The sequence below is a fragment of the Salvelinus fontinalis genome, chromosome 2, assembly GCF_029448725.1.
Source record: "Salvelinus fontinalis isolate EN_2023a chromosome 2, ASM2944872v1, whole genome shotgun sequence".
NCBI classification, from domain to species: Eukaryota; Metazoa; Chordata; class Actinopteri; order Salmoniformes; family Salmonidae; genus Salvelinus; species Salvelinus fontinalis.
The window spans coordinates 54,672,648-54,695,095 of record NC_074666.1 but is presented as its reverse complement, the minus strand read 5'-3'; the positions used below and the strand labels follow the sequence as shown (position 1 = coordinate 54,695,095).

The window sequence follows — 22,448 nt, the reverse complement described above, 5'->3', positions numbered from 1 at the left end:
CACAGCATTCTGCAGCAACACACCATCCCATCTGGTTTGGGCTTAGTGGGACTATCATTTGTTTTTCAACAGGATAATGACCCAACACACCTCCAGGCTGTGTAAGAGCTACTTTACCAAGAAGGAGAGGGATGGAGTGCTGCATCAGATGACCTGGCCTCCACAATCACCCGACCTAGTTTGGGATGAGTTGGACTCCAGAGTGAAGGAAAAGCAGCCAAAAAGTGCTCAGCAGAAGTGGGAACTCCTTCAAGACTTTTGGAAAAGCATTCCAGGTGAAGCTGGTTGAGATAATACCAAGAGAGTGCAAAGCTGTCATCAAGGCAAAGGGTGGCTACTTTGAACAATATAAAATATATTTTGACTTGTTTTACACATTTTTGGTTACTACATGATTCCATATGTGTTATTTCATAGTTGTGATGTCTTCCTTATTAGTCTCAATGTTGAAATTAGTAAAAATAAATATCAACCCTTGAATGAGTAGGTGTTCTAAACCTTTTGACCTGTAGTGTATGTACTTTTTTTCGTTGTTAGACATAAAAGACTGTAAAAACACAAGGAATAAAATAAATTAGTTCCCAATGTCACACTCGTGATTAAAGACGGACCAAGGCGCAGCGTCTTTATTAAACGTGAAACTTCAAGAAAACAAGAAACAAACAACGAAACGTGAACGTCGTAGTGCACAAAAACACTCACACAAACAATATCCCACAATCCAGGTGGGAACAATGGAGAACTTAAGTATGATCCCCAATTAGAGACAACGATAAACAGCTGCCTCTAATTGGGAACCATACCAAGCACACCGACATAGAAATAGGAAAACTAAAACACCCCCCTAGTCACGCCCTGACCTACAACACCATAGAGAACCAAGGGCTCTCTATGGTTAGGGCGTGACACCCAAGTTTTCCCACTCAAAACAGAGAGACAAATGATTGTATACAAATGTAAGCAAAGTTTGAAATTATTATGTTTTAGTCAAACATGTCTGTTTGGACTTCTTGCAGTCTACAAATTATTTGTAATTGACAATCCGCTCAAGAAAAGAATCGGCCTGCAGCTGAATATAGTTGATGACCCCTGCCCTAAACTACAAAAAGAAAGAAAGTCCCACACTAATTATGCTCCCAAACATTTCATGGGTATAGCAACCAACATTTTGGCACGCAGTGCCTTCTTCAGGGTCTGTAATCCCAATATGTTTCAAGCTAATCAGCATTGTCCCTGGTCCCAAGAACTCCAAGGTGACCTGCCTAAATGACTATCGCCCTGGAGCACTCACATCTGTAATTATGAAGTGCTTTGAAAGGCTGGTCATGACACACATCAACACCATCAACTCAGACACCCTGGACCCATTCCAATTCTATGTAGAAATACATATGTAAGAATGCTGTTCATTGACTTTAGTGTGTGCAACTGGGTCCTGGACTTCCTTACGGGCTGCCCCCAGGTGGTGAAGGTAGTAAACAACACCTCCACTCACTGATCCTCAACACTGGGTTCCCACAAGGATGCGTGCTTAGCCCCCTTCTGTTTTCCTTGTTCACCCATGACTGCGTGGCCATGTGTAACGGATGTGAAATGGCTAGCTAGTTAGCGGTGGTGCGCGCTAATAGCGTTTCAATCGGTTACGTCACTTGCTTTGAGACCTTGAAGTAGTGGTTCCCCTTGCTCTGCAAGGGCCGCAGCTTTTGTGGAGCGATAGGTAACGATGCTTCGTGGGTGACTGTTGTTAATGTGTGCAGAGGGTCCCTGGTTCGCGCCCGGGGCGAGGGGACGGTCTAAAGTTAAAACTGTTACATTGATGCTGTTGACCCGGATCACTGGTTGCTGCGGAAAAGGAGGAGGTCGAAAGGGGGGTGAGTGTAACGGATGTGAAATGGCTAGCTAGTTAGCGGTGGTGCGCGCTAGCAGCCTTTCAGTCGGTTATGTCACTTGCTCTGAAACCTAGAAGTAGTGGTTCCCCTTGCTCTGCAAGGGCCGCGGCTTTTGTGGAGCGATGGGTAACGACGCTTCGTGGGTGACTGTTGTTGATGTGTATAGAGGGTCCCTGGTTCGCGTCGGGGCGAGGGGACGTACTAAAGTTCTACTGTTACACATGCACGCTTCCCACTCAATCATCAAGTTTGCAGACGACACAACAGTAGTAGGCCTGATTACCAACAATGACGAGATAGCCTACAGGGAGGAGGTGAGGGCCCTTGGAGTGTGATACCAGGAAAATAACCTCTCACCCAACGTCAACAAAACAAAGGAGCTAATCATCGACTTCAGGAAACAGCAGAGGGAGCACCCCCCCTAACCACATCGATGAGACTGCAGTGGAGGAGGTGGAAAGCTTCAATTTCCTAGGCGTACACATCACTGACACACTGAAATGGTCGACCCACACAGACAGTGTTGTGAAGAAGGCGCAATAGCACCTCTTCAACCTCAGGAGGCTGAATAAATTTGGCGTGGCACCTAAAACCCTCACAAACTTTTACAGATGCACAATTGAGAGCATCCTGTCAGGCTGTATCACTGCCTGGTACAGCAACTGCACTGCCCACAACTGCAGTGCTCTCCAGAGAGTGGTGCGGTCTGCCCAACGCATCATCAGGGGCAAACTACCTGCCCTCCAGGACACCTACATCACCCGATGTCACAGGAAGGCCAAAAAGATTATCAAGGACAACAACCACCCAACCACACTGTTCACCCCGTTATCATCCAGAAGGCGAGGTCAATACATGTGCATGAACGCTGGGACAGAGAGACTGAAAAACAACTTCTATCTCAAGGCCATCAGACTGTTAAATTGCAATCACTAGCACATTAGAGGCCGCTGCCCTGTACATAGACTTGAAATCATTGGCCACTTTAATAATTGGAACACTAGTCACTTTAATAATGTTTACATATTTTGCATTACTCTTTTCATATGTATATACTGTCCTATTCTACTGTATCTTAGTCAATGCCGCTCTGACATTGCTCATCCAAATATTTATATATTCTTAATTCCATTCCTTTACTTTAGATTGTGCGTATTGTTAGATATTACTTGTTAGATATTGCTGCACTGTTGAAGCTAGAAACACAAGGATTTCGCTACACCTGCAATAACATCTGCTAAACACGTGTATGTGACAAATACAATTTGATTTGATTTGAATTTGCATACCACCCCAGCAGATCCACAGATAACACAATCTCAATAACTATGTTTGAATGCTGTTCATAGACTACAGCTCAGCGTTCAACACCATAGTCCCCTCCAAGCTCATCACCAAGGTGGGGACCCTGGGACTGAACACCTCCCTCTGCAACTGGATCCTGGGCTCCAAGGTGGTGAAGGTAGGCAACAACACCTCCACCACGCTGATCCTTGACACAGGGGCCCCTCAGGGTGTGTGCTTAGTCCCTTCCTGTACTCCCTGTTCACCCACGACTGCGTAGCCACGCATGACTCCAACACCATCAGCAAGTTGGCTGAAGACATGACGGTGGTAGGCCTGAGACAGCCTACAGGGACAAGGTCAGAGCAGTGTGGTGCCAGGACAACTGTGGACGTCGGGCCCTCATACCACCCTCATGGAGTCTGTTTCTAAACGTTTGAGCAAACACTTGCACATCTGTGGCCTGCTGGAGGTCATTTTGTATTTTGTATTCGGTGCATGTGACAAATAAAAATGTATTAGATTTGTACTTGGTTGCATGTTTCTTTGTGTGCATAGTGACTAATAAAATCATCAGGAGTCTCTTCTGAAAGAAATGTCTCTCCATTTCTTCTATTCACTATCCTCTCAAACTAGCAGTTCTAGTGTAGTGTTCCCTTGTATAATTGTAGACTTGATTTGACTTCAGTACACAATGGACTGGAGACAATACAGTGTATTTACCCTGCACATTTGTGACAGGAATTTTCTAACGAGGGTGCTGCCGCACCAGGTTTCCTAAGCCCTTCTCCATGGCTGCTCCCTACACTTTGGCAGGCAATTTTCTCTACTAAACTGGGTCCAGAGTTCTCCCCAGAGAGAAGCAGCTTTAAAATGGAGCCTAGTGCACATTAATGGCTTTTGCAGGCGCTCCTGGAGCTGAAATAAGTGGGAGCGCAAGACAGGGAAAGAAATTGGAGTGCTAGTCCCAACGCTAGCAGCTCTCTCAAAACAAGTGCAGGGCCATCATCCTGTTGTCTAATGAAGGAGCCTGCTGCAGTTGCAGGGAAGGGTCCCCGGCTGCCGGCTACGCCAGATTGGAGTAAACAGAAAGGCAATAGGAAACAAAAGTGAATACACGCCCATTGTTGTTATATACAATGCGCATCTGATGCCGCTGGGCGTCGGGTCTCGGCCCCCAGATTTTGGAATCCTGGTTGGTTGCCAAGTTGCCATAGTTGAGCAGGATGACATTATTCATTAATTAGTGTTCTAAGTTCGCAATGCTATCTGTTGATAGCATATTCTATGATCAGAATACATGATGACGGTTTAGAGATACTTGCAGATTGACTGCATTCTATTAGGGTGGGAGGTGGGAGATGGCTGGTGGACAGTTCATTACATTTACATTTACATTTAAGTCATTTAGCAGACGCTCTTATCCAGAGCGACTTACAAATTGGTGCATTCACCTTATGATATCCAGTGGAACAACCACTTTACAATAGTGCATCTAAATATTTTAAGGGGGGGGGGGGTTAGAAGGATTACTTTATCCTATCCTAGGTATTCCTTAAAGAGGTGGGGTTTCAGGTGTCTCCGGAAGGTGGTGATTGACTCCACCTTCCGGAGACACCTGAAACCCCACCTCATTACACATAATATGTAGTGACCATACGGGTCTCTTATAGCCGCCTACGAATGACATTAGCGAACAATAGCCTATGGCACAGACAGTTTTTTCATGAAATTCATGTATGTTACTTACATTTTCATTTGCCTATTAACTAGCTTGCTTATGTATTCACTCACCAGCTTGTGTTTGTTCATAGCCGTCTTTCATTCTGTACGTCAGCTGTATAATTAAGAGGTCACATAACTAACTTCGCACAGTCAGCAATTTGTGTTGTCTGTGGTTGCTTGAATGGTGGGATAAGCTATGCACTTTCAAACTGGCTGTTATAAGTGCACACTATTAGAGACAGGGGGCACGGGGCCTTGAAACATTAACAATTTACAGCACTGTAGAAACAGTGGAATCCCATTCCCTTGTGTTGCATTTCCTGTAGTTTTATGGCACATTTACCAGCAGGAATAGTTCTGTGGTGTCTCCCATTGGGGGGCTTTAGATATGTGGCCACTCTTTGGAAAAGTGGTATCATCCCAGCTTCTAGGACATAAACCCTGTTGATTTGGGAGATCATGCAGAGGATGTTGCTTAGCACCCGCTCTGTTCCCGTCAGGGGACCTGCCACGTTCGCTTTAAACACTAGGGGATATATGGGTCTGCTATCGCTACTACCAAGGCTGTTTGCTGTTTTCTTTTCCTTCTTTCTTCCCGTCTTCTCTTTTGTTTGTATGGTCCAGGAGCCTGTCAGGGACATGTCTTTTATTTAGAATTTGCTTATCTAATTTGCTTAATATAACAGTGAATGTTAGCTTTGGGAGAAAGTCTTGGTGGAAACAAGGCCATTATTATGTCTTAATTAACTATTACACTCTAAGGGATACATGGTGCTATCAGTGATAGGTCTGTTTTCAGTTTTCCTTCCCTTCTCCTGGGCAAGTTTTTCCGGATGTCATCAAGGCCTTTCAAATCTCTCGGTAGTGGATACCATGAACTGGCATCAAATTAATCCAATTCTAGTTGTCCTTTTCTCAAATGTCAATGGAGCATCATAAACTAATGATCAAGTTTTTACCAATGGAATGTGTTATTTTGTTTCCTCAGAATAAGTGCACAGAAAAATGCTCCTCCTACTAAAGATGCCAGTGGTAAATGAATGCAATGCTTACCGAAGATAAAGAAAAGTCTCCGCACTCATTTAATGTCAGCAACCACCACAATAATAACCCTTGCATCCACATTAAACAGAATTGTGTGACTGCCTCGAAAAGTCTCAGCCTTTTGTCTCAGCCTTCAGCTACCCTCAACCCCTCCCATCTATTTCTGAAGAACATCCACTTTTAATTTCTAGCTGCCGTATAGTTTTCCGCTGTGATGTTATACAAAAGTGATGAACCTTTCTATTCTCATAGTTTCTACACATTGTACGTTAAATAAAAACCCTTTTGCTTAGAGTTCTGTCAATTCGGTCAAAATATTCAATGGTCAACTTCTATTGATTTTATTTATTTTTTTGTCTGCTGCTCAGATGGAGAGGGCACTGCACGTTTCAAGCCTCAGGACGAAATCTGTGTCCTGCTTTGCTCTCTGGAGCAGAGCACAGCTGAAAGGAGTGATAATTATTTTATTTTTTTAATTAACTAGGCAAGTTTGTTCATAACAAAATCTTATTTACAATGACTGCCTAGGAACAGTGGGTTAACTGCCTTGTTCAGGGGCAGAGTGACAGATTTTTTACCTTGTCAGCTCGGGGATTCAATCTCGCAACCTTTCAGTTACTAACCCAATCCTCAATGGGGATCCCCGGTGTCTGTGATACACGCCGTTTGGTGCAACGCAGACCCGGTGGTGAGCAAGAGACTGAGGATACCAAGTCTGTCTTGAGTTTTGATGCAAAGTGTTTGCCGGATAAAGTCCTGTGAGTTTTTGTTTCCGAACCCACTACAGTGTTTCAAGCGCCAGCATGTAGGAGGGAGATTATGAGGTGTGCAGATGGGCATGGGACAAAAGAGTGTGTAGTTTCGGTGGAGAAAGTGGAGTATTTCAATTATGGGGGATCAGAAATGTACCGTGCGAGTGAGACAGATTGAAGTTTTCATGGTGAGAGCAGTGCAGAAAGGGTCAAAACCACGAATAGACCATTGTAGTGTCTTAAATGTAAAATGTTTAGCCACATGGCAAGTTTGTGCAGATGGAATAAATATGTCGAGGAAGAATCAGTGGATACAATGCTCCCGACTTCCAGGAGTGCCCGGTAAGAGCGAAGGAGGTTGAAGTAGCAAATATCCGGGCTGTCCACCAGGTCTCCTATGCAGAGGCAGTGCTAATAGTTGAAGGAGCAAGTGCAAATGAGGAAGCAATGGCAATACATTTTAAATAAATGATAAATTGTACAAGTCAAGTCATCAAGAAATATAAGATACTTGACATAATTGTGAATGGAGGTAATGGGGGAGGGGGGTAAATGAGTAGCGACGCTCCCCATCCAACCTTTTTCACCCTTTCCCTATTTCCCTGTTTTTCTGCGTTAAAGTTCCCCAGTTTTCACCCCACACAGTAGGTGGCACTATGCACCTCCAATCTATATTTCCTGACCGCCAAATACCATAGAAGAAGAAGACCCGGAAAAACATTCCTTTAGTTTTCTCCTGACACGTATCTAGCAACGAAGTTGGCGGAGTCCAGTGTTGAATTGTTCATCGTTGCAGGTAACGGCGGTTAGTATTGCTTAGTAAAATCCATGTAATAGTAAAACACTTTATTTTTAATAGCTTGGTTAAATATTGTGTCGAGGCACACATTAATTTTAGCGTCGCGAAGCCGCCTGTTCCCGCGAGCTTAACGTTACATTATAACTGCACGGATGTCAATTGTAACTAGATATAATTTCCAGACTTATACTATAGGTAGTGCAGTGGTATGGTAATCAGTCGGGTAAATTACGAGGCTACATTCCTTTATTAGTCTGCTCTAACTAGCTAGCCAACGTTAGCTAGCCACCCTGATTGTCTACGTAAACTAGTTAGGCATCCAGTTAGCCAGCTAACTTGGAATACATTTGTCTAGTTAGCTAGCTGACGTTAAATACCAGTTTTATTAAACTACCTAGCTAACCAGCTAACGTTAGACGGCAAATTATTTAATCAAATATTGCCCCACATGTTTAACGTGCTTGCTAGCTAACGTTAACTCACCTAGCTATCCACGGACTTGCAGGACTGATGGCATGTTGACTTGTCTGGTTTCGCTAAATAGCTGGCTGAAGTTTGCGTTTAAAAGATACATCTCAGCCCCGGCTGCTTGATCAATGAGACCTGACCCCCATTCTGAAAATGTCAGAGCTCGTAGTGGAGATGACTACTGTTCTACACTGATGTGTGGTGGGCTTTCTGCGCTGTAGTAGCAGTAGAGACATCACCAACGTGGGTGCTACACGTCAGTTGTGGAGGGGTATGAAGTCGCCACAATGGAAATAAGTTGTCAAACTTTTGTCACCCTCGATGATTTGAAATGTACTATCTACGTGCGTGGTTGTATTGTTTTACATTGTCATAAATACAGTGCATTTGGAAAGTATTCAGACCCCTTGACTTTTTCCATATTTTGTTACATTACAGCCTTATTCTAAAATGTATTAAATCGTTTTTTCCCCTCATCGATGTACACACAATACCCCATAATGACAAAGCAACAACAGGTATAGACATTTTAGCAAATGTATTCAAAATAAAAATTGACATTTACATACAGAACCAGTGAAAAGTTTGGACACACCAACTCATTCAAGGGGTTCAATATATTTACTATTTAATACATTCTACACCTCAAAACTATGAAATAACACACATGGAATCATGTAGTAACCAAAAAAGTGTTAAAAAATCCAAATATATTTTATATTCAAAGTTTGCCTTGACAGCTTTGCACACTCTTGGCATTCTCTCAACCAGCTTCATGAGGAATGCTTTTCCAACAGTCTCTTGAAGGTGTTCCAATATGCTGAAGACTTTTGGGATGCTTTTCCAGCACTCTGCAGTCCAACTCATCCCAAACCATCTCAGTTGGGTTGAGGTCTGGGGATTGTGGAGGCCAGGTCATCTGATGCAGGATTCCATCACTCCTTCTTGGTCAAATAGCCCTTACACAGCTTGGAGGTTTGTTGGTTTATTGTCCTGTTGAAAATTCAATTATAGTCCCACTAAGCGCAAACCAGATGGGATGGCGTATCGCTGTGGTAGCCATGCTGTTAAAGTGTGCCTTGAATTCTAAATGAATCACAGACAGTGTCACCAGCAAAGTACCATCACACCTCCATGTTTCACGGTGGGAACCACACATGCGGAGATCATCCGTTCGCCTACTCTGTGTCTCAAAGACACGGCGGTGTCAAAAATCTCAATTTGGACTCATCAGATCAAAGGACAGGTTTCCACCGGTCTAATGTCCATTGCTCGTGTTTCTTGGCCCAAGCAAGTCTCTTCTTATTATTGTTGCCCTTTAGTAGTGTTTTCTTTGCAGCAATTCGACCATAGCCCGATTCACTCAGTCTCCTCTGAACAGTTGATGTTGATGTCTGTTACTTGAATTTCTTAATTTTTCGCACTGACTGACCATGTCTTAAAGTAAGAATGGACTGTTGTTTCTCTTTGCTTATTTGAGCTGTTCTTGTCATAATATGGATTTGGTCTTTTACCAAATAGGGCTATCTTCTGTATACCACTAGGGTTGCAAAATTCCCAGGTTTTCCAGAAATCCTGGTAGGAAAACTAGAATAAGCAGGAAATCCAGGAATCTTCAAAATTGTATTTCTGGAGAACCTGGAAATTTAGTTACCGCGATTTTGCAACCCTATATACCACCCCTACCTTGTCACAACACAACTGATTGGCTCAAACGCATTAAGAAGGAAAGAAATTCCACACATTTACTTTTAACAAAGCACACCTGTTAATTGAAATTCATTCCTGGTGACTACCGCATGTAGCTGGTTAAGCAAATGCCAAGAGTGTACAAAGCTGTCATCAAGGCAAAAGGTGGCTACTTAGAATCTCAAATACAAAATATATTTTGATTTGTTTAACACTTTTTTTTGGTTACTACATGATTCCATATGTGTTATTTCATAGTTTTGATGTCTTCACTATTACTCTACATTGTAGGAAATTGTAAAAATAATAAAAATAATAATAACTTGAATGAGTAGATGTGTCCAAACTTTTGACTTGTACTGTACATATTTCTGTAACTACCTCATACCCCAGCACATTGACTTGGTACCGGTACTCATTGTTTAGCTAGTTTCCTTATTGTCTTAGTTTGAACATCACTAGTTTAACTAGCTAAATGGCTAGCTAGCTGAAGTCACATATCAAGAGGGAATACCGTTGGAAACAAACATTAGACAGCCAGGTAGCTAACGTTAGAGTTGGGTAGCTAGTTGGATAGTTAGTTAACCAACCAGGTATATGTTCACTATATTCCTGAATATAGCTAAGTTTGCCACTACCGTTAAGATTGGAAGGTAACTTAGCTAGCTAGTGGTAAGTATGACTGTCTAGCCACAGGTGACAAGGGCAAGTATATTTGTTGCATCGAATGGCTTTCCCCTTGATGCTACGTTTTTAGCGAGCAAACGTATCTACATGAAAAGAAGCATACAAGGAATAAGGGCAACAATACACACTAACTTCCCAGAAACCAATGCATCAAGCGGTGCTAAACTAGCCATCAATTGAATACTGTTTACACAATTTTCTCCTCCAGCTGTACAATGCTCATTAACTATTTATTTTTTGCAGGCGGTCAAAAATGTCAGGGTTTGACAACTTCAACACCGATTTCTACCAGTCCAGCTACAGTGTAGATGACCAAGGCCAACCTGCTGGATATGGCTACAGTAACACAGAAGACCCCTACAAACAGTATGTTTTGTCAACTTGCTGAATTTGCATTGACCCCAGTTACTCTGTAACTCACTGTGCTCTGAAAATACACATGCCTGTCAACAATTTGAAAACAATGCATTTTTCCCTCAATTTCTCTCAACGGCCTGTTTTGTTAGTATTGTTCCCTATGTGTAGCTTACTAGCTTGAGGCATAGTGTTTTTAACCCAGCCATAAAGGTTTTCTGAGAAGTGTGCCTATGTTTCCCCATCAGGGGTCAGTATGACTACTCCCAACCGATGGGATACTCAGCCCCAGGGATGATGCAACCCCAGCAGCCCTACACAGGCCAGATCTACCAGCCCACACCAGCCTTCACACCTTCCCCCACACAGTCCATGTACGGCAGCAGCTTTGATGACGAGCCCCCGCTGCTGGAGGGTAAGGATAACTAAGTGGTGAGACTCCATAGGGAAAGGGGTGGTAAAGAATGCTAACTCAATTGCTTGATCACAAATCAAGCCTTTTCCTCTACCTCCCTAAGCACTTTTGTTGTTCTGAGAGGATTGGCTAGTTGAAGCCAGGTGAAGCATTTAGATTTGATCTTTACCTCTGACTTACTCTGAAGCATTAGGAGCTTCATAAGTAGGAAATGAAATGAAATGAAGACACATTTCTCAAGGTATGAGTGGTCGGGATCACATAGGCAAAAGGATCCGACTCTCGTTCATTTCTCTCGAGTCGGATCAGTGCTATGCCGGGAAATGGACAGCCAGAGCCCAGCGCAGTATATGGCTGGGGAAACGTTCCTCAATCCAGGGATGGAATATGTCGTTGTACTCCTAGGGCTCTATTTCATCTGTCTCACGGAAGTTCTGTGTTACAGCATGTTTAAAATGGAAACGTTGGAAATTACCTTTACATTTCTATCGTGCGATCTGTAACCATTCAGCAAAAGATTGAATATAGCTCCTAATCAAAATGATGAAAGGTGAATCAAGAAGATTGAAATATTTGTCTGCCGTTTTTGTCGACATGCTAGGTTAGCTAATGCTAAAGCAACCCATCGGATTCAACTACACTTTTGGTAGCTACTCACCCCAACCCTAGGCATTGCATTTTCATGGAATCCAATGGGTGGATATAGCATTAGCTAGCCTAGCATGCTGGCGAAAACAGCAGTTTAGTTTACTAGCTGTATTTCAATCTTCTCGATTCACCTTTTATAATTTCAGGATGATTAGGAGTACGTCATACACTACATGAACAAAAAGTATGTGGACACATGCTCTGGGGTTGAGTTCAGGGCTCTGCATGCCAGTCAAGTTCTTCCACACCATCCACACAACAAACCATTTCTGTATGCACCTCGCTTTGTGCACTGTCTTTGTGCATTGTCATGCTGAAAAAGAAAAGGGCCTTCCCCAAACGGTTGCCACAAAGTTGGAAGCACAGAATCATCTAGAATGTCATTGTATGCTGTAGCGTTATGATTTCCCTTCACTGGAACTAAGGGGCTTAGCCCAGACCATGAAAAACAGTCCCAGACCATTATTCCTCCACCACTCCAGCCGATGCTTTTCATTGACAATGTTTATCTTAAGCTTGTGTGCGACTTCTCGCCCATGGAAACCCATTTCATGAAGCTCCCAGCGAACAGTTTCTGTGTTGACGTTGCTTCGAGGCAGTTTGGAACTAGGTAGTGAGTGTTGCAACCGAGGACAGACTATTTTTTTATGCGCTTCAGCAGTCGGCGGTCCCGTTCTGTGAGCTTGTGTGGCCGACCACTTCGCGGTTGTGCCATTGTTGCTCCTTTCCACTTCACAATAACAGCGTTTACCTATGACCGGGGCAGCTCCAGCAGGGCAGAAATTTGACGAACTGACTTGTATGATGTGGCACCATCCTATGGCGGTGCCACATTTGAAATGCGATGACCTCTTCAGTAAGGCCATTCTACTGCCAATATTTTTCTATGGAGAATGTATGGCTGTGTGCTCGATTTTATACACCTGTCAGCAACGGGTGTGGCAGAAATAGCTGAATCCACTCATTTGAAGCGGTGTCCACATACTTTTGTATATATAGTGTATTCCATCCCTAGGTTGAGGTACAGTATGTTTCCCCAGCCATATACCGCCCTGGGCTCTGATTGTCCACATTCCGACTAGAGAAATGAACGAGTCAGATCCTTTTGGCTTGGGAGCACATCAAGATCTATAGAGGACTCCGGTGCCCAAAAGCCAATTTTAGAATGGGCAGCACAATGAAGGACTTTCACCATTTTGAAGTGGTTAACTGGGTTGGACTTCCTATGGTTTAAGGAAGGATCACATAATTCCATCCAGGTCATCAGGAGGGATCAGTCAATTAATTATACTTGTGAGCAAACGTTCCATGAATGCAGGTGGCAGTAAATCGCCAATCTTGGCTTCATACCTATTCAAACAATACACTCCATGATGTACCTTTTGTTCGTTTACCTACTCAAGAAGTAGTAGAAGAAAATTGACTACTTCAAACTTGAGATGGCCTCAATGGCGTTGCCCACGTGCTCAGATGCCCTAACGGGACAGATGCAACGTTGTGATTTCTATACGTCTCTATGGGGGAGCACTATGATGGGTTTAGTGGGATATGTGTCCGTGTTGGCCTCCCCTGTGACAGGAAGGACCTAGTTAAACCAGTAGAGTGACCCAGTTGTGTGCACGAAATGGGTCAGCAGTCAGGGATCACCAGGGCCATCCTGCTAAGCTAATAAATTACTCCCAAGTAAGGTCTTATTTTGGAGATGAGCGTTCATCTGATACATTGGTGTGTCGTAGTGAAAGAAGTGTTCTCTTGATACAAAAGAAATGTTTCTGTGGCTTGTAATTTCCTATGTAAACTGAAACAGTGTCATTCTAGGAGGTATAGAGAATTGTGTGGTTCTCTTTTCTTCTGACTATATTGTAAGGATGAGTTGTCCCTTCTCTCAACCAACCCTTTCACTTATATCTGACGTTGCTTTAATATAATTTATGCTTTTGCTCTACCTCACAGAATTGGGCATTAACTTTGACCACATCTGGCAAAAGACCCTGACAGTGCTCCACCCCATGAAGGCAGCAGATGGTAACATTATGAACGAGACTGACCTGGCTGGGCCCATGGTGTTCTGTCTGGCCTTCGGAGCCACCTTACTTCTGGTAAGAACTATTCTATTACTGATGCAGTACAGCACTTGAACTCGTACATGGTATCTGTATGTATTTGTCATTATACCGTGTGCAATAGCATTGTCTGCCTTGGGAAGAAATGACTGTAAATGCAGATGGCTGATGAGTTGTCCATGTGTTCCTGTCTCTGTCTATCTGCTACAGACAGGAAAGATCCAGTTTGGCTATGTGTATGGCATCAGTGTCATCGGCTGCCTGGGGATGTACTGTCTCCTCAACCTAATGAGCATGACAGGTGTGTCGTTTGGCTGTGTCGCCAGTGTACTGGGCTACTGCCTGCTACCCATGATCCTCCTTGCCAGCTTCGGAATCATCTTCTCTTTACAGTAAGAACAAACATGGGCCTGAGACTAGATGTTAGGTCTGTGTAGTAAGGTACTCTGTCACATTATATAGAGCAGATCTGTGGAGTCTAAGTGACAGGTGGTGCACAACATAATATGAGCCTTTGCTACTGTAAAATGACTGACTTTTGATGCTCTTTGTTTGTGGACAATTAAATTGCCCAATTTCTTACCAAACAATTTACCAACCGATCTAACTGGCTTTTTTAAACCTTTTTCAGAGGCATGTTTGGAATAATCATCGCAGCCACGATAATTGGCTGGTGCAGTTTCTCCGCTTCCAAGATCTTCATCTCGGCCCTGGCCATGGACGGACAGCAACTTCTGGTGGCGTACCCCTGTGCCCTCCTCTACGGGGTGTTTGCCCTCATCTCTGTCTTCTGAACTGTCTCCTTCGTCTGTCTGTCATCTACACCATGCAGGAAAACGGCCCAGCAAACCCAACTAACTTGAGGACCAGTAAGAAGAGCTGCTGTGCTGCACCCCCCCCCCCCATCACAGTGCAGTGGTGTGGCCAGAAACCCTGTCAGTTCCATTCCTCTTTTACACCCGCCGACAGGGGTCAGTGGTAGAGTATCAATTCCAAACCCTTTCGATTCAGGACTAAAGACCCATCCACGGACCACTGCAATCGTATATTTAATGTAAAACTTGTTCTTTATTCTGTTTTGTGTTTTTGTTTCTAAGATTTATTTGAGCTTTGAGGCCTTCAGAAAATGTTTTGCACAGGTATTTTCATTTTTATTCAACTGAAGCAGGTGACTTGAAATTGAGTTGTTAGAATAAGACCTTGTTGCATAGTTAATCTATCTCTTATATCAACAGCCCTCTCACTCATACATACACATCTGGCTACTCAGAGGTCTCCTTACAACTCTGAAAAGACGTGTTTTATAAACCTGCAATCATTTTCACTCCATTTTCTGTCCCGTTAGCGCTTTCTTAGAACAATTTAAATTGCTGAAACATGAGGCGCCGCTTGACCAAAGCTCTGCCTTGTGGCATTCTCCATTGTATTTTCCAGCCCTCTCCCAGGGCTGTGTTGGTTATGCAGCTTGTGATTATAAACGTTAAGCAGTCAAAGTGCCTGCGCGATGACACGGCTGTGTAAACACTGCACACACTCAAGTTATGTCCAAAAAAAAAAAAAAAAAGATGAATAGATATTTGTGAGGTTTTAATTTTATTATAAGATATTTTGTTGTTCAAGATCACATTAACCACACTGCAGGGCTCTAGCCTACTGTGCTGTCAAATCAAATTTATTTACAAAGCCCTTCGTACATCAGCTGATGTCACAAAGTGCTGTACAGAAACCCAGCCTAAAACCCCAAACAGCAAGCAATGCAGGTGTAGAAGCACAGTGGCTAGGAAAAACTCCCTAGAAAGGCCAACAACTGTTAAGACTTTGTTGTGTATTCACATTTTTTTCACGAACAGAATAGGCGTCGCAAGGCGGTCAGCTGTGTTTAATGGTATTGTACTACAGGCCGGTCAAACCACACAAGAAGTATCTCACAGATCCTAGGAGATTTTCAGTATCTTAACCATTATTCTCATGAAGTTTGTATTCGATCGGTTTTCTATTTTTCACCTGAAGACTATGATGCATTGTCGAGCTTGTTATTTGGCTGCAGGTTGATATGGCACACTAGAGTGCATTGATTAACTGTTGTCATAGTTTTAGTCTTTTACTGTTCACTTTGACTACAATGTGGGTGTGAATTTTGGTTTCGCACAAAGGTGTCACCTGAAAGGCACGGTTTTATGGTCATCAGTGGTTTTTCTCAGTTTTCCTATAACTTTGTTTTTGTGCTAAACCTGAGCTCCTGAAGGGATGCCATTTTATATAGTCCAATGAATAATGCAAAAATTAATCGAGTGCTTTTCTATTTCAACAAACTGTACACAAGGGGATACTTTGCAATTCAAGCAACCAAGAGCCATTTATAGTGCTACTCTTTTATGGCCAAGTATTTATATACTGTGTCATTTGTTTTGTACTTCTAAAAAGTCCCAATGTTGTTCTTTTGACATGTTGAAAATCTTGATGAATTGGCAAAGCGTCGTGCTTGTGTGGTTTTATTGGCCACTACCTAAATAAAATATAGGTCGATGCATCTTTTTTTATTCTTTCATGCTTTCAGCCGGAAACAATGGAGTTCATCCTGTAATGACGGGATGGTGAAACCAACACCATCTTTTTCTCTACTGCAGTGGTCATTCATCCTGGTCCTGCAGCGCTACCCTCCTGTAGGTTTTTGCTCCAACCCCAGTTGTAACCTACCTGATACAGCTTATCAACAAGCTAATTATTAGACTCCAATGCGCTAGATTAGGGTTGCAGCGAAACAACACTACAAGACTGATCTCCAGGAACTGGATTGGAGAGCCCTGCTCTTCTGTATAACATCAGTCTGTATGTTGAGAGATCGAAGATCTTTACTTATTGTTTGGATTATGTTTTCAGCATGAAGGAAAATGACACTAATGCCCTGTCCTGATGGAAATATGGAGATTAATCATATTTGACTAATTACGAGGATATACTATTAGTATTTGTATTTATGTATTCCCATTTGCTACTGCCAAGGCAGCAGCTAGTCTTCCTGGGGTCCAGCAAAATTAAGGCAGTTATGCATTTTTTTAAACATTACAATACGTTCACAACATATTAAGTGTGTGCCCTCAGGCCCCTACTCTACTACCACATATCTACAACACAAAATCCGTGTGTGTAGTGCATATGTTATCGTGTGTTTGTATGCATGTGTCTGCCTATGTTTGAGTTGCTTCAAAGTCCCCGCTGTTCCATAAGGTGTATTTTTATCTTTTTTTAAATCACATTTTACTTGCTTGCATGAGTTACTTGATGTGGAATAGAGTTCCTATGTAGTAATGTGTGCCTCCCATAGTCTGTTCTGGACTTGGGGAATGTGAAGAGACCTCTGGTGGCATGTCTTGTGGGGTATGCATGGGTGTCCAAGCTGTGTGCCAGTAGTTCACGCAAACAGCTCGGTGAATTCAACATGTCAATACCTCTCACGAATACAAGTAGTGATGAAGTCAATCTCTCTTCCACTTAGAGCCAGGAGAGATTGGCATGCATATTATTGTTAGCTCTCTGTGTACATTCAAGGGCTAGCCGCTCTGCCCTGTTCTAAGCCAATTGAAATTTTCCAAGTCCCTCTTTGTGGCACTTGACCACACGACTGAACAGTATTCCAGGTGTGACAAAACTAAGGCCTGTAGCACCTGCCTTGTGGATAGTGCTGAATGCAGAGCAGCGCTTTATTGTGGACAGACTTCTCCCCATCCTAGCTACTGTTGTATCAATATGTTTTGACAATCCAGGGTTACAATGCAGGGTTACTCCAAGCAGTTAGTCTCCTCAACTTGCTCAATTACCACATTATTCATTACAATATTTATTTGGGGTTTAGTGGATGATTTGTCCGGGCCTACCAGAATAGCTAAATACCTTTTATGCTCGTTTTGAGGCAAGCAACAGGTAACCTGCCTAAATGACTACCGCCCCGTAGCACTCACATCAGTAACTATGAAGTGCTGTGAAAGGCTGGTCATGGCTCAACACCAGAAACCCTAGATCCACTCCAATTCTTATACCGCCCCATCAGATCCACAGATGATGCAACTCAATCGCACTCCACACTGCCCTTTTCACACCTGGACAAAAGGAATGCCTATGTGAGAATGCTGTTCATTAACTACAGCTTAGTGTTCAACACCATTGTGCCCACAAAGCTCATCACTAAGCTAAGGACCCTGGGACTAAACACCTCCCTCTGTAACTGGATCCTGGACTTCCTGACGGGCCACCCCCAGGTGGTAAGGGTAAGCAACACATCTGCCACGCTGGTCCTCAACATGGAGGCCCCTCAGGGGTGCGTGCTCAGTCCCCTCCTGTACTCCCTGTTCACCCATGACTGCGTGGCCAAGCACGACTCCAACACCATCATTAAGTTTGCTGACGACACAACAGTGTTAGGCCTGATCACCGACAATGATGAGACAGCCTATAGGGAGGGGGTCAGAGACCTGGCAGTGTGGTGCCCTGACAACAACCTCTCCCTCAACGTGAGCAAGACAAAGGAGCTGACCGTGGACTACAGGAAAAGGAGAACTGAACATGCCCCCATTCACATCAACGAGGCTGTAGTGGAGCGGGTCGAGAGTTTCAAGTTCCTTGGTGTCCACATCACTAACAAACTATCATGGTCCAAACACACCAAGACAGTTGTGTAGAGGGCACGATAACACCTTTTCCCCCTCAGGCAGCTGAAAAGATTTGGCATGTATCCCCAGATCTTCAAAAAGTTCTACAGCTGCACCATCGAGAGCATCCTGACCGGTTGCATCACTGCCTGGTGTGGCAACTGTTCGGCATCTGACCGTAAGGCGCTACAGAGTGTAGTGCGTACGGCCCAGTACATCACCGAGGCCAAGCTTCCTGCCATCCAGGTCCTATATACTAGAAGGTGTCAAGAGGAAGGCCCAAAAAATTGACTCCAGTCACCCAAGTCATAGACTATTCTATCTGCTACACTACAGCAAAGCGGTACCGGAGTGCCAAGTCTAGGTCCAAAAGGCTCCTTAACAGCTTTTATCCCCAAGCCATAAGTCTGCTTAACAATTAATCAAATGGCCACTCGGGCTATTTACATTGACCCCCCTCTCCCCTTTATTTCTACACTGCTGCTACTCACTGTTTATTAACTATACATTGTGACTTCATCCCTATCTACATGTACAAATTACCTCGACTAACCTTTACCCCCGCACATTGACTCTGCACCGGTACCCCCTGTATATAGCCTAGGTATTGTTATTTTACTCTGTTACTTTTTATTACATTTTTTTGTAAACATTTCTCTTAACTATTTCTTGAACTGCATTGTTGGTTAAGGGCTTGTAAGTAAGCATTTCACAGGAAATTCTACACCTGTTGTATTCGGGGCATGTGACAAATACAATTTATTTTGAAATACAATACTTTTGGGTTTTTTTTATATTTAGGACTAACTTATTCCTTAACCCATTCTGAAACTATGCAGCTTTTTGTTAACTGTTGCAGTCATTTCAGTCGCTGTGGCAGCTGATGTGTATAGTGTTGAGTCATCTGCATACATAGACACACTGGCTTTACTCAAAGCCAGTGGCATGTGTTTAGTAAAGACTGAAAAAAGTAAGGGACCTAGACAGTTGTCTTGGGGAATTCCTGTTTCTACCCAGATTTTGTTGGAGAGGGTTCCATTAGCAGAGGGTGTAAAGCCATAACACATACGTTTTTCCACCAACAGACTGTGATCGATGATGTCAAAAGTCGTACTGAAGTGTGTAACAAAACAGCCCCCACAATATTTTTATCATCTACTTTTCTCAGACAATCATCAGTCATTTGTGTAAGTGCTGTGCTTGTTGAATTTCCTTCCCTATAAGTTTACTGAAAGTCTGTTGTCAGTTTGTTTACTGTGAAATAGCATTGTATCTGATCAAACACAATTTTTTCTGAAAGTTTACAAAGGGTCAGTAACGGGCTGATTGTTCGGATATTTGAGCCAGTAAAGGGGGTTTTACTATCCTTAGGGAAGGGAATAACGTTTGCTTTCCTCCAGGCCTGAGGGCACACACTTTCTAGTAGGTTTAAAGTAATTTTCCATCTAAGTTGTCAGACCCCGGTGTCTTATTGTTGATAACATTTACGTCATTTAGCAGACGCTCTTATCCAGAGCGACTTACAGTAGTAGTGAGTGCATACATTTCTATACTAGTCCCCCGTGGGAATCGAACCCACAACCGTGGCGCTGCAAGTGCCATGCTCTACCAACTGAGCTACACGGGACTGTAGCAGAGAGGGACTGATAACAATTTGTACACCTTTGTTCACCTCTTCCACACTCACTTTACCATACGTCTGCTTAATCATTCATTTTCAGAGACAAGTTTCTTCCACCCTGCATGTTTTCTGATGAACTCCAAGAGCCCCATGGAAGATGACTCACTCTGTGTCTTATGACTTACTTACTCACACTCTCATAAAGAATCAAACAAATGATATAAAGGCAATGTGGGGATTTCATGCTTTACATTTGATAGAAATCTACTGTAATTTCCATGGGTTCACAGATTCACACAGACACAGATGTGTTTGATAGATTTCATCAGAGTTTTTCACACACCCCCGTGGCACTGGTAAGTCATTCACAGTAGAACTCTGGCCTCGGGAGGGTGACAGCTGATTAGGGACAGTGTCTCTGACTATAAAAACTGTTACCCATAACACCTTAGAAACCATTTGTGTGGTTATTTTTAATAAAATGTTTGTTTTAAATGATGCATTGACGTTAACGCATGGTTGTAAAGAAATTGCTTTTAGAGGTCATAGGCCTACAGGAATACTAAAGGCATTTTTAGGCTCATGTTGGTGTTTTTTCCCTAATGGTCATAATCAAGCGCTCAGTTTCAGGTCCTAATCTTTCAGTGCAACAAAATAGAATGATTCCAAAAACCTCAAAACAAGTCTCCAGTTTATTGGTACGCCAACTTAATTCTCAACAATGGGGCCAGGTTCCCCCTCTAGGGAGCCCCACAGAGCTTTTAAGGTTTCTGTTCACAGTAAGTAAGGTCAGTAAGAATGTCCCAATTTAAGACCTGATGCAGTTTGGGGTTAATGCATGTCTATAAATTACAGTTTAGATGCTGTATATGGTCAAATTAACTCTTGAAAATGTCCTTTTTTTATGGGGCTAGGATATTATTACAGAATCTCTAGATGGCAGTGTTGAGTCATACATTGCCTGTCAAACTGGCTATCCTGTTGGATGTAGAGGATTGTGGGCCATGTTGTATAATTCGACGTCCATCTGATACATGGTGATTGACCGTTTGTTTTTTGCAGTGCTCTCTGCTATGGTGAGTGATGATAGAAGCAAATGAAAACCTAATTCACCCCTCCTATCATCAGATTACTGTGATACTGTCAGTGGCCAGCTCTAATGAATGGAAACACAAATGTCCCAAAGCGCTTCCCTGACTTATAATCAATGAGAACATTTTCATAGAGACATATCTGATTTGTTTTCTTAATCAAGATCCACTGTATGCTTATCTCAATGTGTAATTTACATTTAAATGGGACTTTTAGTTACTGTGAGTGACCACTCTGTAGAATGTAAAAAGTAAACAGTGGTATTTAGACATTTTTACCAGCCTAAGTCTTGATTGCATTACCTCCACAGTTATGGCCAATGTCAAGTAAAACTGTCAAGAAACTAGTTGTTCGTCAAATGCAAATCAATGCAAATTCTCTTGCCATTACAGTAAACAGCATGAAAATATATATTTTTTTCCAACATTCTTTAAATTTCCACTCTCCTTGACTTGCCTTTGACTGATTCAACAAGGAACCAGTATATTGAGTCACATGAGAAAAGAGACCTCAATCCATTTCCTCCCCAAGTGTTATATACTGTGTTTGCTCTTACAGAAGTCATCCATACGCTGTTACTCTGGAGCATGACCCTAGCACATTAAGGGTGTGCTATGCTTCTGAGAAATGGCTGCATAATAATTGGCCTGTTGGATGGCCACAACAATGGCAGATGTTACATATGTGAGAGAGCCGGTCCAAAAATTATATCAGAAATTATCATGATTAGCGTGTGCTCACCCTAAGGGAGCGGTGGTGTTTTGTGGAAAATGCAATGATTGGTATTCAGCGACGCTGTGCCTTATGTATTTTAAAACTGCCAGCCCTATGAATATTCACTGAGCAACTGTTACTTGGGCACTGAGTGTGATTTCCCTGCTGCTTCTGCACTTCATTAGGCTAATTGTCTCACACATTGCATGGACCCTCAGTCAAACTCAATGAACTACCTCTCACACACAACAGCCAGCCAAAGTGTGGCTGGCCTCGAGCACTGATGGGTTAGTGAAGAGATTTCACAGTTGCTTAGCCCCCCCCCCCCCCCTTTTCCCCCTCCCCTCCTCTTTTCCCCCTCCCCTCCACATCATACAGTACATACAAATCAAATCAAATTTTATTTGTCACATACACATGGTTAGCAGATGTTAATGCGAGTGTAGCGGAATGCTTGTGCTTCTAGTTCCGACAATGCAGTAATAACCAACAAGTAATCTAACCTAACAGTTCCACAACTACTACCATATACACACAAGTGTAAAGGGATAAAGAATA

General features: G+C 42.9%; 1 protein-coding gene across 2 annotated transcripts; it reads left to right on the top strand.

Annotated features, from left to right (window-relative positions):
- The first annotated feature begins 7,389 nt into the window (after positions 1 to 7,389).
- On the top strand, positions 7,390 to 16,347 carry LOC129821279 (protein YIPF5). 2 transcript variants are annotated; one of them, XM_055878761.1, is made up of 6 exons: positions 7,390 to 7,490; positions 10,581 to 10,703; positions 10,940 to 11,106; positions 13,708 to 13,853; positions 14,028 to 14,209; positions 14,449 to 16,347. In XM_055878761.1, exons 2-6 carry the CDS (start codon positions 10,591 to 10,593, stop codon positions 14,609 to 14,611), a joined length of 771 nt encoding a protein of 256 aa, XP_055734736.1. In that variant the 5' UTR covers positions 7,390 to 7,490; positions 10,581 to 10,590; the 3' UTR covers positions 14,612 to 16,347. The 2 variants fall into 2 exon arrangements, with proteins under 2 accessions (XP_055734736.1, XP_055734747.1); XM_055878772.1 differs by having other exon boundaries at positions 7,394 to 7,499.
- Positions 16,348 to 22,448: the final 6,101 nt, after the last annotated feature.

Bases quoted from the DNA above. Each gene is read 5' to 3' on its own strand.
- LOC129821279 (XM_055878761.1), top strand. From the start codon at position 10,591: ATGTCAGGGTTTGACAACTTCAACACCGATTTCTACCAGTCCAGCTAC. The intron at 10,704-10,939 runs GTATGTTTTGTC...TTTCCCCATCAG, and splicing joins ACAGAAGACCCCTACAAACA to GGGTCAGTATGACTACTCCC. The intron at 11,107-13,707 runs GTAAGGATAACT...TCTACCTCACAG, and splicing joins CGAGCCCCCGCTGCTGGAGG to AATTGGGCATTAACTTTGAC.